The following is a 27,916-nucleotide window of genomic DNA, read 5'->3' on the forward strand; positions in this document are numbered from 1 at the left end:
AAAAAGCCTGGCGATGGGAACATGCGTCAGTACAAGGCGAGTGACTTCGCCATGGCTGCTGATCCAACAGCAGCAAATCTTCCTTTATCTCCCTTGGTTTTCAGCTGCTGTGCGGCTTATAAACTAGAAAAAAACACCGAATTCCCACCCCTGCAAGGGTTCTGACTCAGCCTGGCCGCGGGGCCTCTCTCTGCTCCACCCTCCGTTTAGCCTCCCTTAGGTTGTACTGTTCCCGGAGGTCGGGATGCCGACCGCGTTCTACCCGGGAGTAAGAGCCGTGTTTTCCTTTATAAGCTCCTCACAATCACCTCTATCCGCCATCATTTTCCCACGCCGCCTTCCGGCCGCTCCCGCCCCTCAGCCACTCCCGCCGCCGCCGCGCGGGGGCGCTGCGGGGCGCGCGGCGCTGGCCCCGCCCCATTGCCGGCACGGCCCCGCCCCGGAAGCGCAGCCGCAGCGGCCGCCGGCCCGGCTCTGTGGCGGCGGCTGGGGGCGGGAGGCGGCTGCGGCCGAGCTGGCACCGCCATGGAGCACATCCGCACCACCAAGGTACTCCCGGTGCTGCGGCACGGCACAGGGGCGGCAGGGGAGCTGCGGTAACTGTGGGGCCGGGAGGGCCCGCCCAGCCCGGTGCGTCCGCTGCGGGCGAGGGCGTTGTTGTTTTCCCTCCCTCCTGCTGTTTTGTGGCTGGTGCCTTCCCGTGAGCCGCTCTGGAGCGGCCCGTGCCGCTGGGAGGGATGGAGCGCTCTGGGAGTGCTGCTCCCGTGTCTGTAATAACGGGAAAGCGCTAAAAACCGTGGTGTAGGGGTTTTTGTGGTGGAGTGGGGAATAGGAGAAGCGAGCTGGAAGGGGATTGCAGTTGTTGTGTGTGCTCTGGATATGGTTCAGCTTTTTCTAGTTTTGGAGGCAAATCGGTTATGAAAACAACCGATTTGTTTTCTCCTTTTTGAAGACTGCAGTGTGTGTGTTAAATACGCAGGCCGTCAGTGCGTGTATAATGTGTTCGGCTATTAAAAAATATGCCAGCTAAGCTGTGGTTGACGTTTTGGACTTCTCTGACTTTTATTTCCTATTATTAGTGTGTTAGTCTTGTTTGTATGATGAAGGTGCAAAAGGAAGGTCTCGCTTCTTGTTGTGGCTAATTTTAAAGTAAGTTTTTAAGCCACAGCTTCTATAGAACTAAATTTTTACCAATACTTTTCTCAGCTTGCCCATCATCCGTGACAGCAAAGGTTGTGGAAAAGACTCCCCGTCTGTTGGGTCTTGGAAATTGTGATTAATTCCTGAACCTGATAGTCTGACTTTAAAGTTGATTTATAGATATGTTTAGAAAAGGAGCATTCATAGTTCATGTGCAAGTAGTAGATTTATAACTGATAATTACATAAAGGAATAGACTTTTACATTTTTTTAGTAAGAGCTTATATAACGTTTATATAAATGTATATAGCTGCTTTTGTTTTTCATATACATGTGTGTATGTGAAACGGAAGGTCTCCGATGAAACTACCATTAGTGATACTTTATTAGTCTTGCACTGGGCTGAGAGATTGGAGATAAGGTTGCTTTATCAGCCTGTTTATTTACAAACATAGAACTCCTAGTTTGTAAGCTTAATATTGTATTGTTACAGCAAGTAGCTGATTCCAAGATGAAAGCTAGATTGAAGCAAATGAGTCTTGATGATCAGAGTATCTCTTTAAGTTTCAGATCTGAAATTGAGACTAGAAAAGCTGCAGGTTGCTGACCTCTTTGCATCTGCAGGTGATTCTATTTCTGCATTGTGTTTTTGGGGCCCTGTTGGGGAAAAAAATATTTCATGTAGCGATATAATTGAAGAGGCAAATGAGCTCTGAACACAATTTGTAAAGATACAAGACTTTCTATTTGAAGTGATTATTTTTATTGTTCATACCAAAAAAATTATACATTCAAAAACATCAGTATCATGGTAAGAATTAGTGTGATATTTCTTTTGTTACAACTTTGTTTCTCACTTTTTTAAGCTGTTGGTTTATCGACTATCCAGATAGATTAAAATGTGTATAGGTGAGCATTACAGGTGTAGGAAGCAAGAAAAGTACAACATGCACTGTGGGTCTTGAAGGCTGAGTTTGTGTGTAGGTTCAAATTGGAGCTCATGCCAACTGTTCTGAGACATCCCTACTTTTTCTGATCGGACAGCCTTCCTGTTTCTTTCGTTTTAGTTAAGTCATAGTGAAATAAACTTGACATAACAGTGCAGTCTTGAATAAATTAACTGCTGTGCAGGGCATCTGTTATCCCCAGGTGAAGGTGATGGGATAGGTTTTGTACCTCCTCCAATTTCAGTTTGCTGGGAATGTTGAAGTTTCCTTAGAGCTGTTGTCACAGCTACCTGAAATTGAGTGTAGCTTTTTGTGCAACTAAACTGTCCCAACAGATTTTATGTTGAAAAAGTGAGGTCAGCATCAGGGTGTTTTATATTTAAGTATCATCAAATGACCAGACTCAGTTTATTAAATGCAGTGGTGAAATAAAGAATATGTGGTTTTACAATGAATCTTGATAGTATGCTTAAGAATATTTTAAAGCAAAATGTGGTAGAAAAGACTAAAAATTCTCCAGTCAAAGCTGTTTGCATGTTTGAAGTCAAATCTACATTAGTGAAAATACTGCTGGATTTTGCCCCTGGAGATGGAAAGGTTTGCTTAGTTTGACTGCTAAATCAAATTAAACAACAAAAGAAAAAAGTGTTTCATAAGCTGAGTATCCATTTAAACTGGTTTGAGTCAAGTTTAAATGAATGTATCATCTATGGAGGCTGAATTAACTAACATTTCAGTTATCTTTAAGAAAAGTTTATCTATGACTTCGCTTTCAGAATTCTTGAAGACTTTACCTAGGTGAGTGGAAATTGGAGCACTAATGCCTGTCCTCATCTAGTGCAGAAATACATCTTTGAGAAAAGCTGCCTTGTTACACAGAGGAGAAGGAAACCTCATGTGCCAGGATTTTGTGGGTTGTGTTGCTGGAGCAGTTTCTGTGCACTTCTCAATTGGCTGGGGAGGTGCAGTGCCTGGTACCTGAGCAATTATTGCTGCAGATCTGCCCAGTATGAATTCTGTGTTTTGGCTGTGGTGTATTCACCTATGCTACTCTATACCTGAGGGCTTGGTGGTTTCAGCATAATGTATTTTGATGTACTGATGCATGTAGTTTCCATTTTTTTTTTTGTTTTCTAAGCTGCAATCTAGAATATTATCATAGTGCTGGCTCCTAGTATATATTTGTATTTCTTTCATTCTGTTTTGTATTCATTCAGTTGCTTTTTAACTTTTAAAAGCAGAATTAAGCCTTTCTAGATCATAAGAAATACCTGATTTTTTTTTTTTTCTGTTTTATATGTGCTTTTAGTAGGTAAATACATCTGAACACAGTAATTAAAATGGCTTAACACCAGCACAGTAGATATGGGCTCTCCTTGTCACCTCCTCTGGGTGTTGGTCTTGCTGGTATGGAAGTTTTTGGAGTCCTGCCATGCATTTAATGGTAGCACAGACCTTTAACTTGGCAGTAATGAGACAGTGCTGCCAAGAAATAGAGGAATGCATGGAGATAAGCCATTTGCCGCACTCCTTTCCTGTTCTTGCACACAAAGAATCGTGTAATGCTTGTTTCAAATAGAGCACTCTGTGGAGCCCAGAGGTAGGAGGAGCAGATAAAATACAGGCTATCAAAAAATAGTTTTTCTTTTGAAATATTTTCCATAGGTTTGAAATAACAATGTTGATAGAATATCAGAAGTTGTTGTTGGCACTTGCAAGGCTCAAGCCTGAATTATCTGCTTCAAATGCCAGCAGAGTCCTTGAATTTCTAGGAGTTTTTTGTAATTATTAGTGTAATGCTTACATTTCATTAAAAATATATTTTGACTATGAGGCAAGGTTATAATAATAAAGATTTTTGAGGCTGGGGAATTTATAAAAGACAGTACATAGCTAAAATGGAAGTCAGGAGAGCAGAATCTTTATGGCTTTGAGTGTGCAGACAGCCAATAAAGCATGTTGCTGAGATCAGCTGTTAATGCAGTGCTGGCATTTTGATACCAGGAAATTGTTAGTGTGCGTTTGCTGTTTCTTGGGGAAGCAGCCCACGAGCTTAGTAATTAATAATTCTTACTTTTAAAAAAACAGAAACTAAATAAAGCTCAATGCTTTTGTATTAAAACAGGATATTTGAATTAGTTGGTTTTAAACCTTGTGACCACTCTAGTTTGGCCTGAATAGCCTTGTGTGTGCTGTGTTATGTTTCCTACCATTTTCAAAATTATTGCACAAACTGCCAAAACCTTTTCTAAGTTAGAATTTAAATTTCTGCAGAAATTCAAAATTAAGTTTTATTCCCCCCTCCCCTTTTTTGTTACAGGTGGAGCAGGTGAAATTACTGGATAGGTTCAGCACAAGCAATAAGTCACTGACGGGAACTCTGTACCTTACAGCAACTCATCTGTTATTCATAGATTCAAGCCAGAGAGAGACGTGGGTAAGGATAATGAATGCTTATGGCTCAAAGGCATGGGTTCACCAGATGCATTTCTTCTTCCTGATCTAAGGTTGAATTTGTTTAGTAAAATGTTCTTAGCTGTTCTTTCTACTCTCGTTCTTCATGGTATTGTAATAAGTTAATAATTCACAGGTTATGCTCTTGCGTGACACTGCTGCAGTTGAAATCAGGTCATGTTGAAGATTTTGATTTCTTCAAGCTGCTGTAATTTCTTCTGTAGCCTTTGCTTGTATTTCTGAATGCATGTGTGCTGGTTTTCTTTAAATAACTGACTTGCACCATAATTCTAAGGCAGGAGTGGGTGACTGATACGTAGGTTATGCGTCAGGTTAAGAATTTCAGAGTTAACTTGTAATTAGATTCTGTCTAGGTTAAATGAGATAAAAACCGTGAGATCTCAGATTTGGGGAATATTGAAGATAACATGCACCTTTTTAGAGCAGTAAGCAGCTGTTTCCTCACAAGTATTCATCTCTGAAATAAAAGGTTTCAGATGGGGCTGCAGCTTCTTGTTGACCAGTACTGGTGTTGTGCAGTCAAAGTGGGCTAGTACAGTATTTCCCATCAATTTTTATGCTCAGTGCCCTGGTGGCACACATATGGACATCAAGCTGTGGCTCCCACTGGAGCCCAGCCACCTGACTTGAGTTAGTGCCTTAAGTCTTTTGTCCTCCAGGATGAAATATCATCTCCCTGGCTGTCTTTTTTTTTTTTTTTTTTTCCCTTCCCTGTAGGTGTATTTTCCTTGATTACCCTTAATCCTGTATCCTGGTTATCTGACTAATGGTACTTTCAAGAAAATTAATTTTTCTATTATTTGTTCTTGTATACAGTGTACAACTTCGTACAAACCAAACTGTTACCATTTCATACAAAATGGGTTTTTGGGGGGAACATGATTCATTAGCATTACTTGCTTGCATCTCCCTATGCACTACATTAAAAGGTTTCATTTTGGGGAAATTGAACCTGTACTCCCAAGTACTGCATTTCTGATGATAATGCGAGTACCAAGTATAATTATCATAATGTCTCCAAGATAGTCTCTTTGTAAATGCATATTTGGCAGCATAGTTTTCAGATGCCTGTCAAATTCTGATCAATGTTTAAGAGGATTTGATTGCTTCAGTGAGGTAATTGAAACTCTATCAAGAACATCTTGTACAGTTGAGGTAATGTATCTGTTCCTTTCTTCCCACAGCTGAACAACTGCTACTTTCTATGTATTTACCTAAATCTTGTGTAGATTTGCCACACAGATAAATCTGTGGAGGGCTTTTGTATGTCCATTGCTGTGACAGTGCTGCTAAAGTGGTCATAAACATTTAGCTGAGAAACTGTCGTGTTTATCTAATACAGTAGGTAATATAGGAGATGTTTTCCTTATCTCCTGTTCCATCTGTACCTGTTAAATGCTGGAATTCTGAAATCTTCATGATCTTCTGTATCTTACATATGTTGAATTATTTTCCCTTACTTCCTTTATTTTGTCTGAAAATTATGAAATTTGTTTTTGTAGATCCTTAAAAAATATAGATATCCTGTCTGGACACAGCCTAATGAGATATAAGTCTGTCAGTTAACAAACTTAAAAGAAAACTGAACAACTACTGTGTAGTTTTACATCTCAGTTTTGTGTTTAGACGGACACTTCAAAATGACAGAAAAGAATAACTAAAGTTTTATGCATTTTACTGTCCTGATCAAAATGGCATTCTTGGATTTCTGCATCTAAATGTATTTCTTTTTATAACTGACTGACAAAATTAGTCAAAATCCATATTCAGTATTGCTCAGTGTGTTGTCTTATATCTGCTGATATAAATAGTATGCTGTTCTTACTTTTCCTTAGCATGCTTACTCTGCGTTTTTGTATGTCACAGATACTACATCATCACATTGCTGCAGTTGAAAAACTTCCTTTGACTACTTCTGGCTGCCCCCTTGTCATCCAGTGCAAGAACTTCAGGATAGTTCACTTTGTGGTACCTAGAGAGAGAGATTGTCATGACATTTATAATTCTTTGCTTCAGCTCTCCAGAACAGGTAATACTGGTAGCTGAAAAAGACTTTGCAGTATATGTGTGGATAACAGGTTGGGGTATGTGTGTGTGTAAACTATTTATCTCTTTTTTTAAACACACATTATGTAAAGTCTCACATGGGTTTGGTATATAAATAGTTTTTTTGATTAAATATTAATCTGCATAAAACTTCAGAAGTTGTGTTTTCTGGCTTTTGTATGTCACTGATGTTCCTTAACAGAATGAGAGATGCCTTTATGTTTTTTTTGCATTTCTAGTGTTGTTCCTGAAATTGTGAATATCAATGTATATACTCTCTCTAATTGTGTGTTCCATAGATTAAAAACCCACTAAGAAAATCAGTTGTTACTAATTTCATGCAGTTTCAAAAATAAAGCTGAAATTTCAATACTAAAATAACATTACCAATTCAGGTTAAGAAGAGACTTCTGTCAGTATGGTCTTTTTCATTTTCTGTTTTGTGTTTAGAACAGTGCAAAATGTCATCTGTCATAAATAAATAGCATACTAGGGAAACAAAGTTTTTGAAAGTCTTGCTTTTTTAAGGAAAACTTTAGAACTTCTGTTTTTTTAAGCTCAGTAGATGTAAATTTCAGTTCTTGCCTCCCAAAATAGTTTGTTCTTTCAGGTGCTATGAAGTGTCCTAACAATTCTGCCTTTTGCCTTAAGTTTGTCAGTCTTCGTAAGTGACCCTTACGGCTTTAGAAATGTTTCTTCTGAAATAGGTCAAGCTCACTCAGGAAAACTTCCATAACCTACTTCTGCCTAAGTATCTGTAATTGTGTCAGTTAACTGTAGAATAGTTGCAGAATAGATATCTCAAGTATGTCAGGTATCTAATATTTTGTCTTGCTTCTGTGAATCTTGAAGCCTGAGACTTTCTCTCCATTACATATTCTTTACCTTTTAGCAAAATATGAAGAACTCTATGCCTTTTCTTATAATCCAAAACAAAATGAATCTGAGCAAGTCAAAGGTTGGCAGCTTATTGATCTAGCAGAAGAATATAAGAGAATGGGAGTGCCAAATGATTACTGGCAGTTGTCTGATGCAAACCGTGATTACAAGGTAAGTGTTGTAATGGAAACACGCTCTGCTGTGCATGTGTTTCTGATGAGGCCTATAGAAAACAGCTTAATGCTACTAAATCACTTGGATTTCAAATATAAGCAAAAACTTGGAGGTAGAGAGAGTTAACTCCTTAATCAGTGTGCAGTCTCACAGCTTCCTAATTGAAGTTTTTCCCAAGGCCTCATTGAGAAAGCGTGTGTGCACAGATGCGTGGGTTCTTTGGGATTGTTGGGAGAGATGCTTACCTGTTTGAATCCCAGTGCCAGTGATTCTGGTGCTCTGCAGCTTTGTGATGTCTCTCTTAACTGAGCAGGTTTCTACTTTAGCATTTTGCAGTGCTGGTTGTGGTGGTGTGGCTGATTCTGAGATTAGATTTCATCTTCCTTTGTAGTCTGCAAGTATTAAAAATGAGGGAAATTAATTCAGTATTTTATTTGAAACACATTCTTAGCATTTCTGCTGCAGAGATGCACTCTTGAGAGTGAATGCTGGTATGGTGATGCTTGTCTGTGTACCTAGGATACCAGTTTGTACTACTTTCATCCATGGCTTGTCTCCTTTGAGTTGTTTACATTTGTGTAAAGAAACATGGTAGTGTTTATCTTCTGTGTCTTAATTCACCCTACATCTTTCAAATTGAATACAATAAAACTAGGTTAGGCTTTGTGTCTTGCCTATAAAATCCTTCCTGTGTATCTGTGTCTTTCAGATTTGTGAAACCTATCCTAGAGAACTTTATGTTCCCAGAACTGCAAGCAAGCCCATAATTGTTGGTAGCTCCAAGTTCAGAAGTAAAGGAAGATTCCCAGTGTTGTCATATTATCATAAAAATAAAGAGGTATAGTGTGACTTCCCTTTACTGTAAATGTACTGGAAAGTATTTCACAACACTTGGCAGTAGTTCAAGGGTTGGTGAGTAGGTTCAAGTGTAGTGACTTGTATGGCAAGGGTGTGACTCAGTATAACCCTGAATACAGCTGACAGGAGTGGTGCCTAACAGGATGTGGAGTAAGCCTAGCCAGTTTAAAAGAAATCCTGAAGTAATCAGTTGATAATAAGTTGAATTTACTAAAGCTTTCAAAAACTAACATTAAGGTAACTGAGGATAGCTTTTTCTTAAGGGATCTGTCTTCCTTGATATATCAGGTATATAATCTGTTAAGTCAAAGTGGTAGGAAAAAAACCCCAAACAGATGAACCAATAAAATAGTAGAATTGGTTCTTCAAGGAGTTACTAGCATGGTAAAAAAAATTCTGCAGGGTAGGAAAAAAGATTTTGCAGAGGGTGGTGTAAAGCAGCACATCCCTGTCTCAGCTGTGGAAGGAAGAGTACTGTCATCTTGCGGAGTTAAAGAATTTGTCTGATGAATGTGAAGCTACTAGATGGATTTAAACATAATTACATTATTAATTGAATATTGGAAGATGTTCCTGATACCTTCTGAAATACAACATATCATTGAAAATTACATTACAAAAATTACATTAGGTGATAACAAATTACACTTGCAATAGTAAAATCATGCCTGCATTAGTAAAACCACACATAATTCATTCCATATTAAAGGAGTAACTTGCTTTCCTAAAGTGTAATTTTTCCAGCCTGTACTTTTGTGAGTGTTTATGTCAGGTATGTAAACTGATACCTTGCCCATGAGGATGAACCTGAAAAACTGATTTGATAATCTTTAGATTGGATGAATCTTTTGATTTAGATCTTTTAGATTAAGTACTGTGTTTCAGGGTTTCAAAGGGATGTGCTTAAAAAGTTGGAACATCTGAACTTTATTCAGTTTGCTGGTGCTGTCTGCTGAATGAAACATTTTGTTTCAGTGTCTTTTGAGATTTTGCAAAGCACTTCAAGTACAGATATTAAACTGATGCTGATTTGTTCTTTGTTGTCTGTGGTAGGCTGCAATTTGCAGATGCAGTCAACCTCTCTCAGGTTTCAGTGCCAGGTGCCTGGAAGATGAGCACATGTTGCAAGCCATCAGTAAAGCAAATCCTTCAAATCGCTACATGTACGTCATGGATACCCGGCCAAAGGTAGGTACTTCAGGTGCTGCAGACAAGCCTCTCCTCCTGAACATTGGAGTGCAGTGATAGAATGTAATTCTGAAAAATTTTGAGCCAAGAATGAGTCCATCATGAGCAAAAATGTTTTAAAGATAAGGTTAAGCCTCTCTATTCAGGTGTTTAATTACTTGCTTTCTTAAAGAAGTTGAACCTGTCCCAGTACTCTGCTGGAATTCACTGAATATGCTGCTGAACTTTGAGAGGGGCATTTAAAAATATACTTAAATCATAGTTAAGAAGTGAACAGTTAAGTGGGATCCAGATAATTTTAACTGTTTGAAATGAAATTCATGAAATAGTGAGCTGTGATGGGGTTTGTTTTGCAATGGGAGAGAGTACTATGTTTTGTGTAAATGATCTCTACAAACTGTCTCAGAAAGGAGGAAGTGGAGGAAATTATGTTTTGAAGTCATTGTAGAATGGCTTGAGTTAGAAGAAGTCTTATCATCTCCAACCTCTCTGATGAGGTTGTTCAGAGCTCTATCCAATCTGGCTTTGAACACTTCCAGGATCCATAACTTCTCTGGGCAGTGTTTTCCAGTGCCTCACCATCATACTTCATCACTATCTAATTAAATTGAATTCTATTATTTTATTAAGTTGAATTGTGTTATAGCCTGTGTTACAATGTATGGCTAATTCTCACTCTTTTGACCCATCTTCATTTCAATTTGTATTAATTTCACTCAAGTGTCTGAACACAGGAGCTGAAAGTATATAGGTATTACTCTTTCCTTTGTAGGTGAGATGTTTGTAGCGTCTTTACTCAGAAATGTTTGGGCACAAGTAAAGATTTATTAGTTAGGAATATGGAGAAAAGAACAGGAATAATTAAATGCATTATTCAGATATGTCAGCTCTAAATATAGACTACTTCATTTTTTTAATATGCATATACTGTCCTTTTCTTACATTCAGTGCATTCAAGCTGATTCGCCACAAACTATATTAGAATCTGTTTATGCTATGTTCTCTTGTGCTTTTTCCCAATGTATTCAATTGAAATTGCTTGACTTTTGTTTCTTAATTTGATATTTTTATTCCAATAAGGTTTTTCAGTATTTTTATTTTCCTCTTTTAAGCTTAATGCAATGGCTAACAGAGCTGCTGGGAAGGGCTATGAGAATGAAGACAACTACTCAAACATTAGGTTCCAGTTTGTTGGCATTGAAAATATTCATGTAATGAGATCTAGCTTGCAAAAACTCCTGGAAGGTATGTTTTAACTGTACTAAAATAGTGTATTTGAAAACAAAGTGAGTGTTTTTCTGAAGTCTTAAATCATAGGTTACACAAACTGCATTGACATTTCTATATTTTATTCCAGGTCTGTGTTTAGTATCAGTTTGATGTGCTCTGTGGTAATAAGTTACCTTAAACCTCCACCTTCAAACTGTAAACCCAACTGAATGGAGTTATTTTGAAGAAAATTCAATGACTCATATGTCTTTAGTGAGCTCTGTTAATATGTCAGTGAAAAAGACTGCTGTGTTTTCCAAAAATTTGAGCTCTTGGACTTGGTGAGCCACTTGTGTGGTTGCTGGTGTTTGTAGACAAGGGGGCGGGGGAAATGTGAGCCACTTCACCATACCACTGCCTGCCTCCTGGTGGTGAAAATGGAGATTCAGAAGTGTGTTCATAATTCTGTTCATATTTTATTTAGGTAGAGAGCTGAGAGAAAATTTAAGATATTTTGTGGATTCTGACATTAGAGTATGGTGGCAGAAGTGAGGCTTCCAGAGCGGACAGACAGTACATGTGTAAGTGCTTGGCTTCTGGAATTATGAAAGTATTTCCAGAGACAGAGGTTTACACTTGTATGGAAGCCTGTTTTGATGAAGACATGCTGTTACATTGACCAAGAAATCTTAGAGACTAGTGGTGTAGTCTTCATTTTCATTGATCCTGGACGTGCTGCTAACCTATTTTTCAGGGGCTGTGCACAGAATACTGCTGAGCTTTGATAATGTGGATCTTTCTGGTTATTCCTACACGTGCTTTTCCTAAAGGAAAGATAAGAATCATGATCCTGAGCTTGAGTTTTTAGATTTGTCATAATCTCCCTTTCTCTTACTAATACATTCAATTTTAGATAACTAGCTAATAAAACTTGATAGTTTTAATTTAAGAGACCTGCTCCTGTGTAATAATGTCTGATGCAGAAGTGTGTGCATCACAGTTAAGCCTGACAGACTTCATTTTTTTTCCACTTGAATTGGCATCCCACCAGCAATATGTACTAAATACGTGTCTGTAACTTTTTTTAAGGATGGAATATGTTTTAGTTTTCCCTTTTATGGAGAATTGGTTTCTTTAAACACTATTGAATAAAATCATGAGCAAGCTCTATTGCTTGTTTTCCACATAAGCTTTTGGTAAATGAACAAAGTTGTTTTACCTCTGCTCACTCTGTATGATTCACTACAGTTTTGCCTAACGTCACTTTAGAAGTAGGAGCATCTTCAGGGGTAGGCAGGATCCTTAAAATTTAGGGATGTGTGCAGTAATTTACTATTCAGCCCCTTGTAGAAATTTGCCAACAGTGGGATGATTAGGAAGAAAATGCCATGAAAATGGTTCATAACTTAAAATGAGGAAAATGCCATTTAGCTTCTGTGTACTCACTTGCCCTGAATGTGCTGAACTGAATGTTCTCAAATCAGAGCGTGATACCAATGACACTGTTTGTTCAAGCACCACTGTAACTGGGACTGCCCTCAGTTGTTTGGGTTTTTTATAACAAACCACTGTTATTCATTGTTCGGTGTGTGTTCTGCTCCTTGGCTCTGGGTCTGTCTGCCTGATTTCTTTCAGAATCTAAAGATTCCACTGGAAAGCTGAATATGACACAAAGTCCTTCCCAGCATCCCTTTGTAATGGGACTACACCATGGAGCACGTTACAGGGATTTAGAGTGTATTCTTTGTTTTGGATTCAGCTGTTTGTTCGATATCTTGCATGCAGTGGTTCAAAACTTCTCTAACATAGTTTTATTCAGTGTGAACACGATGACTGTTGATCAGCAGACTACAACACTCACGGGAGAAACTTTACATAGACTAAATTTGTAGTTCTGACATTAAATACAAAGTTCAGTTTTTATATATTTAAATTACAATATTGCATAACAGGACTGAACTCTGATAAGCAAAAGGGTTTTGGGTATGTCAAGAGGTAACATTTCTGCAGAAAAAGTTTGGGGAAAAGGCTCAAAAGATGTTGCAATTTGTTGCATATATTTTGATGGTGGAAGTATGTTAACTGAGGGATTTTGGTGAATTATGTAGAGTTTTCTGTATAGGGCAAGGGATTATCTAGGTTTTTTTTATTTGTTAAAAAAACAAAAAACAACCCTGCCTGCAACCTGCTGGTTGCTTGTTGCTTCACTCTGCAGGTCTAGTCACCTGAACTGCTGCCTGAGGCTTTGCTAGTAGCATGAGTAAGGACAATCAAGCAAGGGAACATTGAAGTTTTGGGGCTCATGTGCACATAGGGCTTGTGTTTCTTATGGTGGGATCCATATAGGCAGAACTATCTTGAATCTTATTTATTGGGAAGTAGCTGAACTAATTTAGTAGTACTATAAATGGTAATATTAATCATCTTTGACCTTTTAAAAGACCATAAGGAACTGGAAAATAACTTTTATTTTCAGCATGTTAGAGTTGGAACAGTATCAATGCAATTGATTTGATCACCAACTAGTATAAATGTCTGTGTTAATTCACAGAAATGGAAAGTAACTCTTGGGGCTTAACATATGTGTTCCTGTCTCTGCCTTCAGTTATAAAAATAGAGAAATCTAGCTAGAAAGGGGAAATACTAGTGGTGAAATATTTCTGCCAAGCTGAAAATTGTGATCAGAAGCAGATCTTTGACAGCAGTATCTGGGTGAAAACACACTGAGGGCTGGAAGCCTGTTTATTTTCTAGCTGAAAAGCTTGTGCTTTCAATCAGAAGTTACAGAATGTGTAGGTGTGAAGAGTACCTCTAGACATGGCTTTGTCTCTCCAGTTCCTTCTCTGCAGATGTTTGAATTTCCAGATACTTCACTATTTTCAGTTTCTTTCCTTTACCATAGAGTGGTGGATGGGTTTGTGTATTGTTGTGATCAAGTGTATGGAACCACTGGTATAGAGAATAACTTGATTCTTTCAGGTAGCTCACATTCTTATCTGATTCCTTCCATGTGCTAGATCTTCTAGGAGCAGAGCTCTTGCCTAATGATGCCAGAGGACATCATCATCCCCATAAGACAGGGGAAAGCTAGCTTGCTTTTACTTCTTTTACTGATATTTACAGACTAACCTTTAAAAGTAGGTCTTCTGTCCTGGGGTTTCTCGATGCTCTGTTACCTCATTGTGCTGTGGTTTGCTAGGTAGTTTTGTAGATGATGGAGATCTGTGGGTTTTAGAAGAGGTGCTGCAATACTTACTTGGAAGCCTGTCATTCTTCTGGTGTTCAGCAGCACCTGGCACTATGAATCTTCCTGAGCAGTGGGGCATGTACCAAAACTTGTTTGACTGAAAACTAACATCTAGTGCAGATACAGGAAAGCTCTTGGAGGCAGTGATTGGAGTTTGTAGCCCTCATTACATCAGGGGATTTGAATATGAAGCTGCATCACAGAATGATTTGGTGAATTTTGTTCTCTATTTTTGCTGCTGACTCATTTCCTTCCATGGCCAGAGATAAAGATGATTTTGCAGCTGTTGTATCCCTACTGCTGACTTTCATCTGCAGAACCTTTTTATTTTCATCTGGGGCCAAATGCTTTAGAATCATGAAATCATTTAGGTTGAAAAAGACTTTTAAGATCATCAAGTCTAGCTGTTAAGTTAATGGAAAGTAGGCTTCCGCTGTGGAAGAGGAAGGTTCTTTTAGAATTACACATAGCTGAAATTACATTAGTCAGTGGATATTTATTTTTTTTTTTTTAGTTGCCAGAAGTTTGTCATATTTGGACAGTAATGTAACTGTTTGAGTTACTATTCAAAATTGTATGAGAACCAGGTTATCTGTCTAACATGTGAATTGATTCTGTGTGAGAATCTTTCAATCTACCTCTGCATCTCTTGCTGCTGCATTGCAAGTCATCTTTCCTTTGAGTTCTTTGCTTTCTGAATTGACATTTTTGTTACAGGATCCAGGTATATTAGTGAAGAATGATAGAGATAGTCAGAAATGTAGTGTCTCAAGTGTGAAGGTAGACAAAATTTTAGTGGAGGTCATTCATCCCTGTGTTCTTGTACTGCACTTACTTGATTCTCTTGAGCAGGGTGGAGGTGACAAAACTCCTGCAGTGTGACTACTCTGAGCTGTGTGTATTGTCTGGATGCAGCTACTTCCCTGCTACTAGTACTAATTAGGTATTTCCAACGAGTCTTTGGTATTTGCATTGCCTTCCTTAGAAGGAGCAAGGCTTCTCGATGGGGATAACCAGTATATTTACTTGAAATGTTATTTTGTCAAAAAGACACAAAGATCTTACTCTTGCCACTCATATAGTTCAACAGACTTGAATTTTGACTGGAGAACATTTTGTTGTATCCATCCCATAACCATTTCATTAGAAATCTCTCAGGAAACCCCACTCAACTTAGAACACAGGGGATTAGATATACCATGCAATCACTCTGCGTTTTACATTGCAGGGTGTAGGTAGCTACAACTGCTTAAGGCTTTTGAACTCTTGGTTTCTTTCAGTCAGTGGCACAAGGGGTTTGTCTGTCAATGACTTTTTGTCTGGTCTGGAGAATTCTGGATGGCTGCGTCACATCAAAGCTGTATTGGATGCTGCGGTCTTCCTAGCCAAGGTAACTTGCATGCTGCGTCTTTATTTGATGGGAAGTTGACTTCCTACCAGAAAAATTATGCTTAATATTATGTAATGTGTAAAATTCTTCAAGTGACTTTTTTGGAGATAGGTGTTTAGTATATATATATCAGTACATCTAATATGCTGGTTAAAGCATTATGGGTTTCTTTATGATTGGAGATATTAAACGCTCCAGCCAATGTTCTGGGATTTTATAGATGCTGTTTGGTCATCTCGTTGGGAGGCAAAAGGATTCTTATGCTTCCTGGTTCTCTAGGTATTTTTGAAAAGTGTAACCAGTTTGGTGGTGGATGGAACAAACTATTATTTAGTGCATTCTAGAAAACAGAATTGGGGCAGTAATTGTAAAGCAGCCAAGGTGGCTATGCTGACTTCATTTGGCAAGGAAGTAGGATTCTGTGAATAATTCAGAGGAACAATTGCCTTTGCCAAGTACTTAGGAAGCCAAGGGCTTGATCTGATGGTAGTGGGTAAAGAAAAACTTGGATCCTTGTTTTTGCTAGGTGAAATTACAAGGGGTTATCTCAGTTAAAAGTGGATGATTGTCCTAAAGATGATCCTCAAAAATGTCTGAGCCAACAGGAGCTGATTTCTCAGCTGAAGCTAATAAGCATTTCCTAACCTTTACTTTTATGTAGCATAATGATGAACAAGTGGTATCTTTAATGTGTTGATGTCGTTCGTTGTTTTTTTTAATCTGTACTCAGTAATGTGTAATCTAGTTATTGTTAGTTTTTCTTGTAAATTTAGTTTTATTAGGGGGAGAGAGAGAACTAAGAACCCCTGTAGAGGTTAGTTTATGCAAAGGTGGTAGTGGAATTTCTTTTCTTTTCAAGGAGTTTTCTATATTTCCATGGAGACAGGTTCCTACTTTCTGATACTATTAAATCTTTTCCTCATAATAAACATTTTTCTAGCTTTGTTAAATAAGATGGCCTATGCTATGAGTTGGAAATAAATTTAGGTTCTTTATTTATTTACTAGCTTTTGACTTACGTCTAGAATAGAGCATTGATTGAGAAACAACTGTGTTTTGCAGGCAATAGCAGTTGAGAATGCAAGTGTATTGGTGCACTGTTCAGATGGCTGGGATAGGACTTCCCAAGTTTGTTCCCTTGGAGCTCTCTTGCTAGATTCCTATTACAGAACAATCAAAGGATTCATGGTAAGCAGACTGTTGCAATGTTGAGTTGTTCCTTGGTAAAGAAAGGGTGTAAAATGTTTGAGTGTGAAAGGGAGAAAACATCTTTTTTTTTTTTTTTGTAGTTAAAAGTGTAAAATGAGATTTGCAGTATATTGATAAATATTTCATATAGAAATACTTTGCTACTTGAAAAAAAATTATTTAAAATCTAAAAAACTGAAATACAAATAGCAGATTGCTTTAGTCACCCTGCAAATATGTTGCAATGATTGCCTTTTGCATCCAAATGAGTCCCTTATCTGTGACACAGAAGGATTCCAAAGTGCTTATGTGAGGTAGCACGCATGCTAGATTACAGAAGCTCTGTACTGCTGTAAAACAACATTTTTGTCTGTCTCCAAAACATTTTTAAAATTAAAAATTACAATTCCCCCAATGATAGAGACTTACAGATGTCTAAGCAATCTAAGTTTCTTCATCTTTTTATATAGAGAGAAGAATTTCAATACAATTATTCCAAATTTTAGACTGGGAAAATCAAAAATGTTCTGCAATGACAAGGCAAGGTGTTATGGGAACTCCTCAAGGATATTACATAAAACTAGTTCAGTGTATTATTTAGAACTAACTGCCACAAATATTACAAGCACTGAAAGTGAAGTTGAGGAAGAATTGGAAAAGGATTAATCTGTTGTGAATAGTGAGGATGTGTGTAGTAATCTTTCAGGAAGTAATTTAATCTTTTTGGGTTTTGAGTAATCCTTGCTTTCAGTTGAATTTCTGTGAAGGTCCTGTGCTCTTTTTGGTGCTTGATAGTGTGACCGAAGTGATTTAAACAAGATAGTGTTGATATGAACAAACTTACTGCTATGAATGTTGGAAAGAATATATTACGTGATTTTATGTAAACTATGATAGCAGGCATGCAGTACTAGCATTTTTCTTACTCTTTGCCACAGAAAGTTAATAATCTACTAGTGAAGTTATGAAACATTTTTCTTAAAATTATAAGTTACCTGATTAGCAAGTTGCTTAACTTTTTTTACTAGATTTTTACAAATCTTTGACAATCTTGTGAAAAATTTCCAAGAAATAAAGAAACTACTAAGTGATAAATAGTTGTTTCTACCGTAACTTATTGGACTCAGATTTAAAGTATATCGGTAGCCTGTGGGATTAATACTTGTAGGTGTAAGATTGAATAATATTTTACATGAGATTTCGGTTTTTTACCCTCTAGGTCTTGATAGAGAAAGACTGGATCTCCTTTGGACACAAGTTCTCTGACAGGTAGTTCACTCCTCTGATATAGTAAAGTGTATACAGCAAACTGAGCTAAGTATTCTTAAACAAAAGACAGCTTGTAGATGTTGCCTTTCTATCCACACTGCACCAGTTCAGCAGTGAGTAAGCAGTTTTCAGTAGAGAAGGCACTTCTCTTGCTGTCTGCAGTGTATTGCAGTTTATTCATATACCTACTGGATAATTGATTTATATTGCAGATGTAAATTTTTAGTGCTACTGGTGCCTTGCTTGCAGAAGTTGAGGTCTGCACCAATGTACAGACATTGCAAAACCAATCTACAGCTACAACCCAGCTATTTAGGCAATATGAAACACACAGTTTTGGTATCTTTAAAGATAAGTTTGCATTTATGTTTGCTTTGATGATGAAGTCACACCTACCTTATATGTTAAGAGTTCTGTTTTTTCCCTTGATCTGCCTGTCGTCAGCAATGACAATAGCCGTGCTGCTATTTACTTCTTATTAATTTGCTTTTAGCTGGTATACTCTGCATGTTGACTGTGACATTATTAGACACAAAGGAACTTAACTGTCTTATGTTGCTATTTTGTACTTAGTATAGATGTGTGATTACTTAAAAGTTAGAAAAACAGGTTAAATATAGACTTATTTCTATTCAAAAATCGCCCCAGTTCTTGAACTTAGCTTCTCAATTTCCAAATCAAAGTTAGTGTCAAATGAAGGTGCTGTCATCTAAAAACAATTGCAGCTAAGACTTTCTTGATTACTTCTAACTTAAACCAGTTTCAGTCTGTTTGTGGAATCTTTTTCAGATGTTGTCAGTTGGATGGTGATCCAAAAGAGATCTCGCCAGTGTTCACCCAGTTTTTAGAAAGTGTGTGGAATCTGACTGAGCAGTTTCCACAAGCCTTTGAGTACAATGAAGCTTTCCTCCTTCAAATCCATGAACATGTCCATTCATGCCAGTTTGGCAACTTCCTTGGAAATTGTCAAAAAGAACGAGAAGAGCTAAAGTAAGCAGGCATACTGTAATGTGTCTTTTGTTTATTCTGAAAGACTAAGAATTTCTGTGAATCTTCTTCATTTTAGATTCTGAGTAGAAGGATTGGTAGTACTGAAACCTAGGTTGAACTGCATCAGAGAACAGTAGTGCTTCTAGTGTTTTTGCATGCTGAAGACAGTCTTTCTAATTCTGGTAGAAAATCACATCTTCCTTTTCATAGGGAAAGTTAAGATGCTGCTCATCTGGGTTTTTTTTTTTTGGCTTTTTTCCCCTCTAAAATAGGTAAGCTTAAGTTTGGAAGTATCATGCCATATCCTCTCCCATTTTCTTCTTTGGTAACATTAAAATTCTTGCCTGCTCATGACTACTCATTTAGAAGTATTACTAGAATATGTTCAATGCATTTAGGTGGAAAACTGTGAAGTTTTTATCTTCTGTCTTTTAAAAGTACTTATTTCAACTAGGCAAAACTTGTATACCATAAGCAGTATCTTCTGCTTGTTTGCTTGCAGTGTGTTGACCTCTATCTCTTTTTGCTTTAAGACTAAAAGAGAAGACCTATTCGTTGTGGCCGTTCCTTTTGGCTGAACAGAAGAAATATCAGAATCCCCTATATAATCCAGATTTTTCTCCAGAACTAACTCTTTTGGAGCCTAATACAGTATCATTCAATTTTAAGTAAGTTTAAATAAGAGACAGCATCTTTTCTTCAGCTCTGTCATTATCTTGCATAGTTAAAACCCTGTTTTGTGCAGGTTTTGGAGAAATATGTATCATCAGTTTGATCGAAGTATGCATCCCAGGCAATCTATGCTCAACCTTATCATGAATACAAGTGAGCAAAATAAACAACTGGAGGAAGACATTAAAGAACTGGAAGCTGTAAGTATTACAAAATAAGTGTGTGTACTTGTGACCTGTTCTTCAGATTGTAGTTGTTACAGTGCTGGCTTTTACATGAGTGTCACTGCTGTATGCCCTAGCACATACTCTGTGTAAGGGTGACTTGGACTTTCACTGCTTGCTTCTATGATGAGTGCTCAAAGGCACTATTTATTCTGCTTTATTAATGAGCTCTATTATGTCAAAGTGCTGCTATCAAAGCCTTACTGAAGGTAATTTTCACAGAAACTTAACCTACATTAAACTATCTTGGATAGTAAGGTATCCATGTAGCTATGGCTGTGGTGCGAAACTAAAGAGACTGAAAATGTTTTATTTCTATTATAGCTACTAAAATGGAAGCAGTAAGTATTGTCCTTCTTTTAACTTTGTATGCAGGTGCATGCTGTTGTAAGTCATCATACTTATAGATCATGTACATTGTAATGTTTTTATGGAGACAGGGCTTAATCCAGAGATCAGATGTCTATAATTGATTTCTAGGTGCTGCAGTAAAGAGTCAGGAAAGGCTGATTGATACTTCTGTTACAGTCAGTTAAGGTGCTGAAACTTCAGAATAATGGCTTTTAAGGAATGCAGATGTCTTCTGATTATCAGTTTTAATGCTTGTGTGTGGACAGAAATGGTGAAACAACTTCTGCATATTATGCTGGGGGGGAGGCAGGAAAGCACAGCTTTTCTAGGAGGAAAGATTTTATTAGACTGATCCTACTGTAAAGTAGTGAATGCAGGTCACTTAATCTAATACTATTTCAAATCTTAGTTTTATATTTTAAAATATTTGTACAATTGAAGCAGCAAGGTGAAGAAAACTCAAAAAGTAACCTAAAGAATAAGCAAGAGGGAAAGTGAAGTCTCAGCTTTGAATTTTCTAGAACCTCATTCCAAGATCTTAACTTCACCAGAGCCTACATTTCTCACTTGAGCGATGATGAGGTGTAGTTGTTTGAAATCCTGATATAGATCCTGATAAAGCTGATGCCAAGAGACACCAGTCTTCTGGTTTGAGTCTCAAATCTAATAAAATACAAACACATCAACAGACAAATCAGTTAACTAGTGCAACCTCCCAGTTACTGTGTGATTTTGAATTAAAAACAAAAACAAAACAAGCAAACAAAACCAAACCATGTAACTGAAAAATCCCTTAATCCTAATCTTTCCTATTCTCTTGCTCATGGTGCCAGGAGACATCCTTTTCTCCTTTCCTGTTTTTTAGTTGACATTTTTTAGAATATTTATGCATTTGAACAAACTGTATTGGCATTTGTTAGATCTAAAGGAAAAGTCTTTCAGAAGGTTTTTAGGAAGGATAGATGGGCTTTAGATATCAAACTGCTTTGTCATTAAGAGTCTCATGGTCTTTAGGAGACTGCAAGATCCCTGCTTGCTACAATACCAAGGCCTGTCTTCCTCTGCTTCTACTCCAGAAAGTATTTCCATCTTGATTGCAACCAAAGGAGGGGCAAGCCTGGAAGAACCTCTCCTCCTTGAGGGGCATTGATAGTCATTCTTTGTCTTCTGCCCTTCTGCAGATTTTAAGCACACAGTGCTTATAGCATCTGCTGTAAACTGTGGGGGAGAATGTAGTAAGGAATGGCTTAATGTTTAACAATATTGTTATGTACTATTATATACGTATGTTATGTGTATTGTTATGTACTCTTATGTAAGATAGGGTATGTAACAGAGTTCTGCAGACACTGAGTTGGCCGGCAGAAGAAGGGGATACATTTCCTTTAAAAGCACCGTTTCATCAGTAGAGAGTCATACCCGCTGTTAGTAACTGTTCTTTGTATTTCAGAAAATAAAGCAGAGAAACGGGCAGTCAGATGTGGTCCTTGTGAAGAAGCAGGAGCAGACGGCTCATCCTGCCCCCGTGGCGCTGAAGTCCCCTCCGTGCTTCCAGAAGGAGCAGCCGCCGATGCCAGTGAATGACGCCGTGCGAACCATAGAGGGCAGCAACACAGCGGACAATCGCTACAGCGAACTCGTGTCCGAGTTCTCCAAAGCTGAGCCTGCCGTTGTCAGCTTGGAGTACGGAGTGGCCAGGATGACCTGCTAATTGACATCTGGCACTGTGTTCTTCTAGACTGATTAAATGGAGAGATGGGTCATTTTTAGGATGGGTCTGTGCTGCATGGCCAGAACACGATTTGTATATCAGCAAGTTTTGTTAATGTAGACTAGAACAGCATGCTAGTTGTCAAGTGTTTGCTGTTCTTTTAAGGGGGGAAAAAAAGATGTAGTTGTCTTTTTGAAAGAAATAGGGGCATTTGGTAAGTAGTGACTGAAAATCAAGGAATGTTATATCTTTGGACTTAGGTCAGTTTGCACTAAAATGATTTAAATTGTAATATTACTTTATTCAGTATAGGAAACCACAGGTGGTCTTTCACAAATTGATTTTGTTTGGACAAGAAAACTTGAACTTTCTATTTTAGGAACTGAAGCTACGTGTATATATCTCATATGAATACGTATTCCCTTGCTTAGTGTCACCCAGAACTAACTTTCAGTGCATTAAGTGCCATGGAAAATTATGACATATTTCAAATCATAAATAGTTGGCCTTAAACCTGTCAGATCAATGATTTTGTCCTTTACTACTGCAGTCTACCTGGCTCTGTTTACATTGTATTTGCTCAAATTTTTATATCCTTTAAACAGGACTGAATATAAAGAATGAAACATGCCTAAGCTGGCACAGCCTTTCAGCAAATAGCTATATGAATGTTAACTTATCACTGGAGACTGGTTTTTTTTTCTTCCATTTGTTCTGTTGTTTAAAATACAATAGATTGACCTGATTTTCCTCTCTGGCAGCTCAGTAGATTCAGCATCATTAAAGCTGCAGGTTGTCTGACCTTAAGTTTTGATTTGTGGCAAAGTATTATAAGTATAAAATAAGACATGTCACATAAGAAAGCAGAACTAGCCAATAACTGAATGATCAGATTCTTTCAGATTGTTTACTGTGTGTTGTGCAGTTGTTCAAGGTGCAAGAATGCAAGCAAAACTTTCAGAAATGTAGCCTACTGACATTGTCCCCAATTTAAAAAAAAAAAGGTCACATGTCTGACGCTCACGAGAAACTAAGTGCTTTGTGAATGTTTAATTAGAAGAAAACTTTGGTTATTCATGAAAACCCTTCTCATCTTGTAAAAATTTGTCCAGCCTCTTCATATTTCAAGTAATTTTAGTATCTGGAGATTTTTATGTATTTGGAGACAGGACAAAAACTTCTAGCAGGATGCAGTAGAGATCATGGAAAATAAGAAAAAAGGGGGAAACTTACAGTTTGTGTGCTTAACTATGTATCTGTTTATTCTGGTAAGGGAGAAGGTTTTTCTCAAGTTTGTCTCATGATAGATTTTCTGAGCAGATAAGAGAATAAGGAAGAAAAATGTTGGTGCCCAGTTCTTAAATAGAGGTATGAATTGCAGCTTTAGTTATTAAGATCACTAATTATGTTAGATTAATGCTACTGACCTTTTATTTCTTGATTTAAATAATTTTTGGTTTCAAATGAAAACAATTTCATCTCATCCTAATCCCTGAAGTGTGTTTTGTCACAACTACTGGTGTGCACAATTTGACATAATTTGGCAGCGTTTCCCTCTGCACCATATTGAATCCAGGACTCTTAGCAAGGCCAGTATAGGTCAAGATCAAGGTGCACTTGTGGAGCTGTCTGGGAGAATCCAATTGTGACTCTTGTATTTGGCTATTAATTCACCCATTTCACTAACTTGATTTTTGAAACATAAGCATTTTTATTTTCAAAGATGTAAGCACAGTGTCATATTTAAAATACATTATACTTAAACACGTTTAGATTGTCTCCCCTACAGGTTTTGATAGTTTCATGTTTGCACAAGTGGTGCCTTACAGGGTTGCAAGAGGTTTTTGTGCCTTGTTATTCATTGTCTCCCCTTCTGTATGGACTTTATTCTGTGGTTTTCCTTTGTAAAAACATCTTGTATATTAAGCTTGTATTGTATCATAGTAGTGAAACAAACTTAGTGCTGACAATATAGGTAAGTTTTAACAATTTGTATTTGTTTTAATATTTAGCTGCTCTGGTGTGCCATGTACACTTTTCCTATTTATTGTTTAGAGTTTATAGACTCAAAAGATTATACTAAGCGTTTTTGCAAATATTGTTGTATGTTGTTTTTACTTTAACAGCCATCTGAGTGCCCCTGTATACAAGGCTTTTGGAGAGAAGATCTGTTCCCTTTCAGTACTGTTACACAGAGTTTATTTCAGTCTTCAGGTCCTTTTTATTGGCAGAGTTCACTTCTTAGGGAAAGGAACTGGAATATGTTTTTATTTGAAATGGAGGTAGGCATGTATTAGGTTACTTTTAAAGTGCCATAAAACTGCTAAGGCACTGAGATTGTTTCTCAATCAAAAAAATACAGTACTTCTGGACCTGAAGTAAATATTTTACTCCAGTTAATATGTGCATAGAGTTTTATAAGGCTGTTTTGTACAGTAACCACCTTGTAAGGTTCAGGTAGCTCTGCCAGCTCAACCCCCAGGGTCACCAGTGAGGAAAGGTCCTGCAGAGAGGCATCTGTCTCTTCTCATTTGCTGTTTAGGCCTAAGCCAAAAGTACCTAAAGCACATGGAACCTGTGGTGAAGTGAATAGACAGTAGTCAAGTGAGCTCCAACAGAAAGCTTGGCAGGATGGCCAACATTCTGGGCTGTTCTGTGTCCTTCAAGAAGGATTTAAAAGAAAAAATCAAGCAAATTTACTTAAAAAATTGTGACAGAAGCCTAGGAAACAGAAAGAATTTTAATTCTTATTTCAGTGGATGAGCTTTTCTTCATCATGGATATGCTACTCCAAAAGCAGTTCCATACTGAAAGATGCCTCATACAGATCAAAATAATGTGCAGAACTCTCTCTTTCAGTCTGTGACATTAGTTTGTGGTTGGTATGCTTACCAGTTGATTTGGAATATAATGTCCCAGACAGAAAGTTGGTACATTTGATTCTGCTCCATAGGTTGCTAGACTTTGGCACCTGTCAGTTCTGTGCTTCATCCTAAGGACGTCTCCTTATGTGAACTTTTTGGGTTTCTATGCTCTGTGCTGTGCTGGATCTTTTTTTGTTTTAGTGAACCAAGCTTATAGTCTCACCTGAGAAAACTGATTTCACTTTTGTACTTCAGGCAATTTAAAACATTTATTTCATTAGTACCAAAAGAGTTAGGCTTATTTTTTGAGAGGCTTGCTAGTGTCATAAGGTATTCTTCAATACAATTTTAAGTATCCAACTGTTCTGTTTTGTAGGGCGACTGCCAAATCAACAGACTAAGAAATTAATTAGGCAACACTGAACTGAGCCTGTGCATTTTCTACACATGTCCAATTACTAGTGACCTAAATCTAGGGCAGAAGCCTGAAGTCTGGAGAGTCCTTTTAGAGAACTGGAACAGCAGTCCTTCCAGACAACAGCACACCCCTATGTGGAACAAATGCCATAATAGAATGGTTTTGCAGAGGGAAAGCTAGCACAAATCAAACTGTGGCAGTTTGATGTGTCTCTGCCTCAGGGTAAGCACAGTGGAGAATGCCTTGCTGGGAAAGGTGATCTTCCTCTTTAGTGGCTGTTTTGCCGAGGCCTTTGGATAAAGTAACACATCAGTGAATCTCTGAGAACTTTCTCCTCCATTCTGGTAAACTCAGCACAAAACTGCCTGCATGGTTGGGCTGAGGTGGGGCTGGGGTAGCTTGGCTTAACTACTGTCTTGAGGAAGTGATATAAATAATATAGGGAAACGCGATGTTAAAATAACACAGGGCACATGCTGTCAACATCTGTTCTTTAGAGTGCTGCCCTGTTCTGGAGCAAATGTGACTGGCATGAGGGCCTCTCGTAAGCATGATTGCTTTCTAGTTAGTTTAAAGATAATCTGATTTCAAACTAGATCATCCCCCCCCCAGTGGTATTTATAGATCTTTAGGTCAGAACCTAAAGGTTGCTCTTAGAAGTCCTGTTTATTTGATAATAGTTTTAAGCCTGTGGCTGATCATAGGCTAAGTGTACTGGTTGTGAAACCTATATTAACCTTTAGGATTAGATCTTTAGATTGAAGTCTGCTTGGACTTGCTTTCACCATTTACGCCACACCTTCCTCCTAGCGTTGCTTATTGTGGTGCTTGACGTCCGTCAGATGTAATGGGCTTCTTAATGCTCTGGATGTTTCAATAACCTGAGAGTACCGTGGCTTTCTTCCACTGCTCTGAAGGCTCACATCAGCCTTAGTGAGCAGTGTGAGTGAACTCATGCTTGATCTAGCTAGCTTGACCTGCCTCCATGTTAAGTAACACTGAAAATCAGCACGGCATCATCATTCAGTGGTGCAGCTTCTGTACGCACAATAGGCTTAAGGAAAGGGATGTAGTTGGGGACCCGTGTCACAGCATGTAGCAAGGAACAGGACACTGCAGGGATATGACTCACAAAGTAGAAGCAGTACTGTGGTTTTGATGTCCAGCAGCAACTCAGGGACTTGAGTGGAAGGCCAGAGGCATACTGCTTCTGAGATTAGTTTCCAGGTCCCAGAGAATTCAGCAACCTGGTCTGTTAAACACTTACTGTTGAGCAGTTCTGTACTGGCATCAAGGAGCAGAAAATATATATGGATCTGTGTTTCTTAATCTACTGGCTTTATGTAATAAATGTCCTGATGGTGACATTGAAATTGGAGCACAATATCTTGTTTATTCTTGTTTGAATTTTAACTCTTGAGGTCAGTTGCATACTGTTTATAACTAAGTGGGATTATAGTTTTGGCACACACTGTTTTCCATGTTAATGACAAGCACGTACATATCTTGTGCTTTGTATCTCTGCATATATTTCTGCTGAGTGCTTTTCTTGCAAGCAGGCATCCTTGGTGAAGTCCCATGATGCTGCTCCACCAAGCATTCCTCATTACCTAGGGTTACAGATTGCTTTCCTTGCTCTGTCTTACTATTGCTCTTCAGCCTTACGGTTTGTCTTTACGGCTGTCTGTTGACAATGTCCCTTGACAAGCATCTTGCCAAGAAAATGGGTTTAGCATTTTTCTGTCTCTCAGGGATTTTTACCCCTGAATTAGTGAATTTAAAAAACAGTGCTTACTCTCCCCTTTGGGGCTTCTGAGTGCCTGTTGACTCCCACAGTTGGTTTGGTTACACATTTTAAATTCAGTCATGGCTATTTAAAATAAGGAAATTAAAAACTTAGTCAAATACTAGATATGGCAAAGGGAAAGAGAATTTTTCATTGTAAAGTATCTGGAAAGACTGGCTGTTTCACTAACATTTATTGCTCTATGTAATGTGCTTTCTGTAAAAGTCATCTATCTGTGTGCTGGGATCATGCTTGATGTATATTTCTGAAGAAACTTTAGCAAATGGAATTTTGTAACAAGTATTTGTATGTGTTTTCAAAATCCATAAGGCTTAAAATAAAAGTGATCTTAATATTGCCTATCTAACTGGACATTAAATATTAGAATAACATATATCAGCATTTATAATAACTGTGTGTGAACATTAAAATTTTATGGATGAATCATACCTGATCCAGAATAGAGAAATGAGTTGACCTATTCATTAGGTTCTTGAATGTTTCTGTATCTTTTAGATATGGGAGACTGGCTCAGCTTTGTGTTACTGACTCTTGACTGCTGGCCTGTTAATTACAGGCAGTGTTCTGAGCTTAATTTAGGACTTAACTGTCAGGAGAGTACTGTATTTACTTACTTTAAATACTTATTGTTGCCATTACTGCATACTTGGTTATCCAGATAAGTGTTTTCAACAGCTACAATAAATTTGGTTGGGAAATTGGAGTGATTTTCTGAAAATTCCAGCTTCTGTTCTCAGTGGCTTTTCCATTAAGAACTATTTTCTTTAATTCTTAATTGTGAGTCTTCTTAGGGTCTATAGAGTTGTGTTCCTCATTTAGTAAAGATAGTACCATGACAAAAATAATTGCTAAAGTTCTCCTTAAATTGT

At 37.8% G+C, this 27,916-nt stretch overlaps 1 protein-coding gene across 10 annotated transcripts; it reads left to right on the forward strand.

The window, feature by feature from the left end:
- The first annotated feature begins 425 nt into the window (after positions 1-425).
- MTMR6 (myotubularin related protein 6) lies at positions 426-27,388 on the forward strand. 10 transcript variants are annotated; one of them, XM_086881783.1, is made up of 16 exons: positions 675-766; positions 1,080-1,149; positions 1,705-1,764; positions 4,408-4,524; positions 6,429-6,591; positions 7,501-7,658; positions 8,371-8,499; positions 9,573-9,707; positions 10,820-10,952; positions 15,444-15,553; positions 16,616-16,741; positions 17,961-18,010; positions 18,800-19,000; positions 19,534-19,668; positions 19,746-19,872; positions 21,698-27,388. In XM_086881783.1, the coding sequence occupies exons 6-16, from the start codon at positions 7,605-7,607 to the stop codon at positions 21,956-21,958; spliced, it is 1,461 nt and encodes a 486-aa protein (XP_086737909.1). In that variant the 5' UTR covers positions 675-766; positions 1,080-1,149; positions 1,705-1,764; positions 4,408-4,524; positions 6,429-6,591; positions 7,501-7,604; the 3' UTR covers positions 21,959-27,388. The 10 variants fall into 10 exon arrangements, with proteins under 10 accessions (XP_023775061.2, XP_086737908.1, XP_086737909.1 ...); XM_086881786.1 differs by having other exon boundaries at positions 686-801; positions 1,711-1,764; XM_086881785.1 differs by having other exon boundaries at positions 713-801.
- Positions 27,389-27,916: the final 528 nt, after the last annotated feature.

Source organism: Cyanistes caeruleus, chromosome 3 (assembly GCF_971803275.1).
Source record: "Cyanistes caeruleus chromosome 3, bCyaCae1.hap1.1, whole genome shotgun sequence".
Lineage (NCBI taxonomy): Eukaryota > Metazoa > Chordata > Aves > Passeriformes > Paridae > Cyanistes > Cyanistes caeruleus.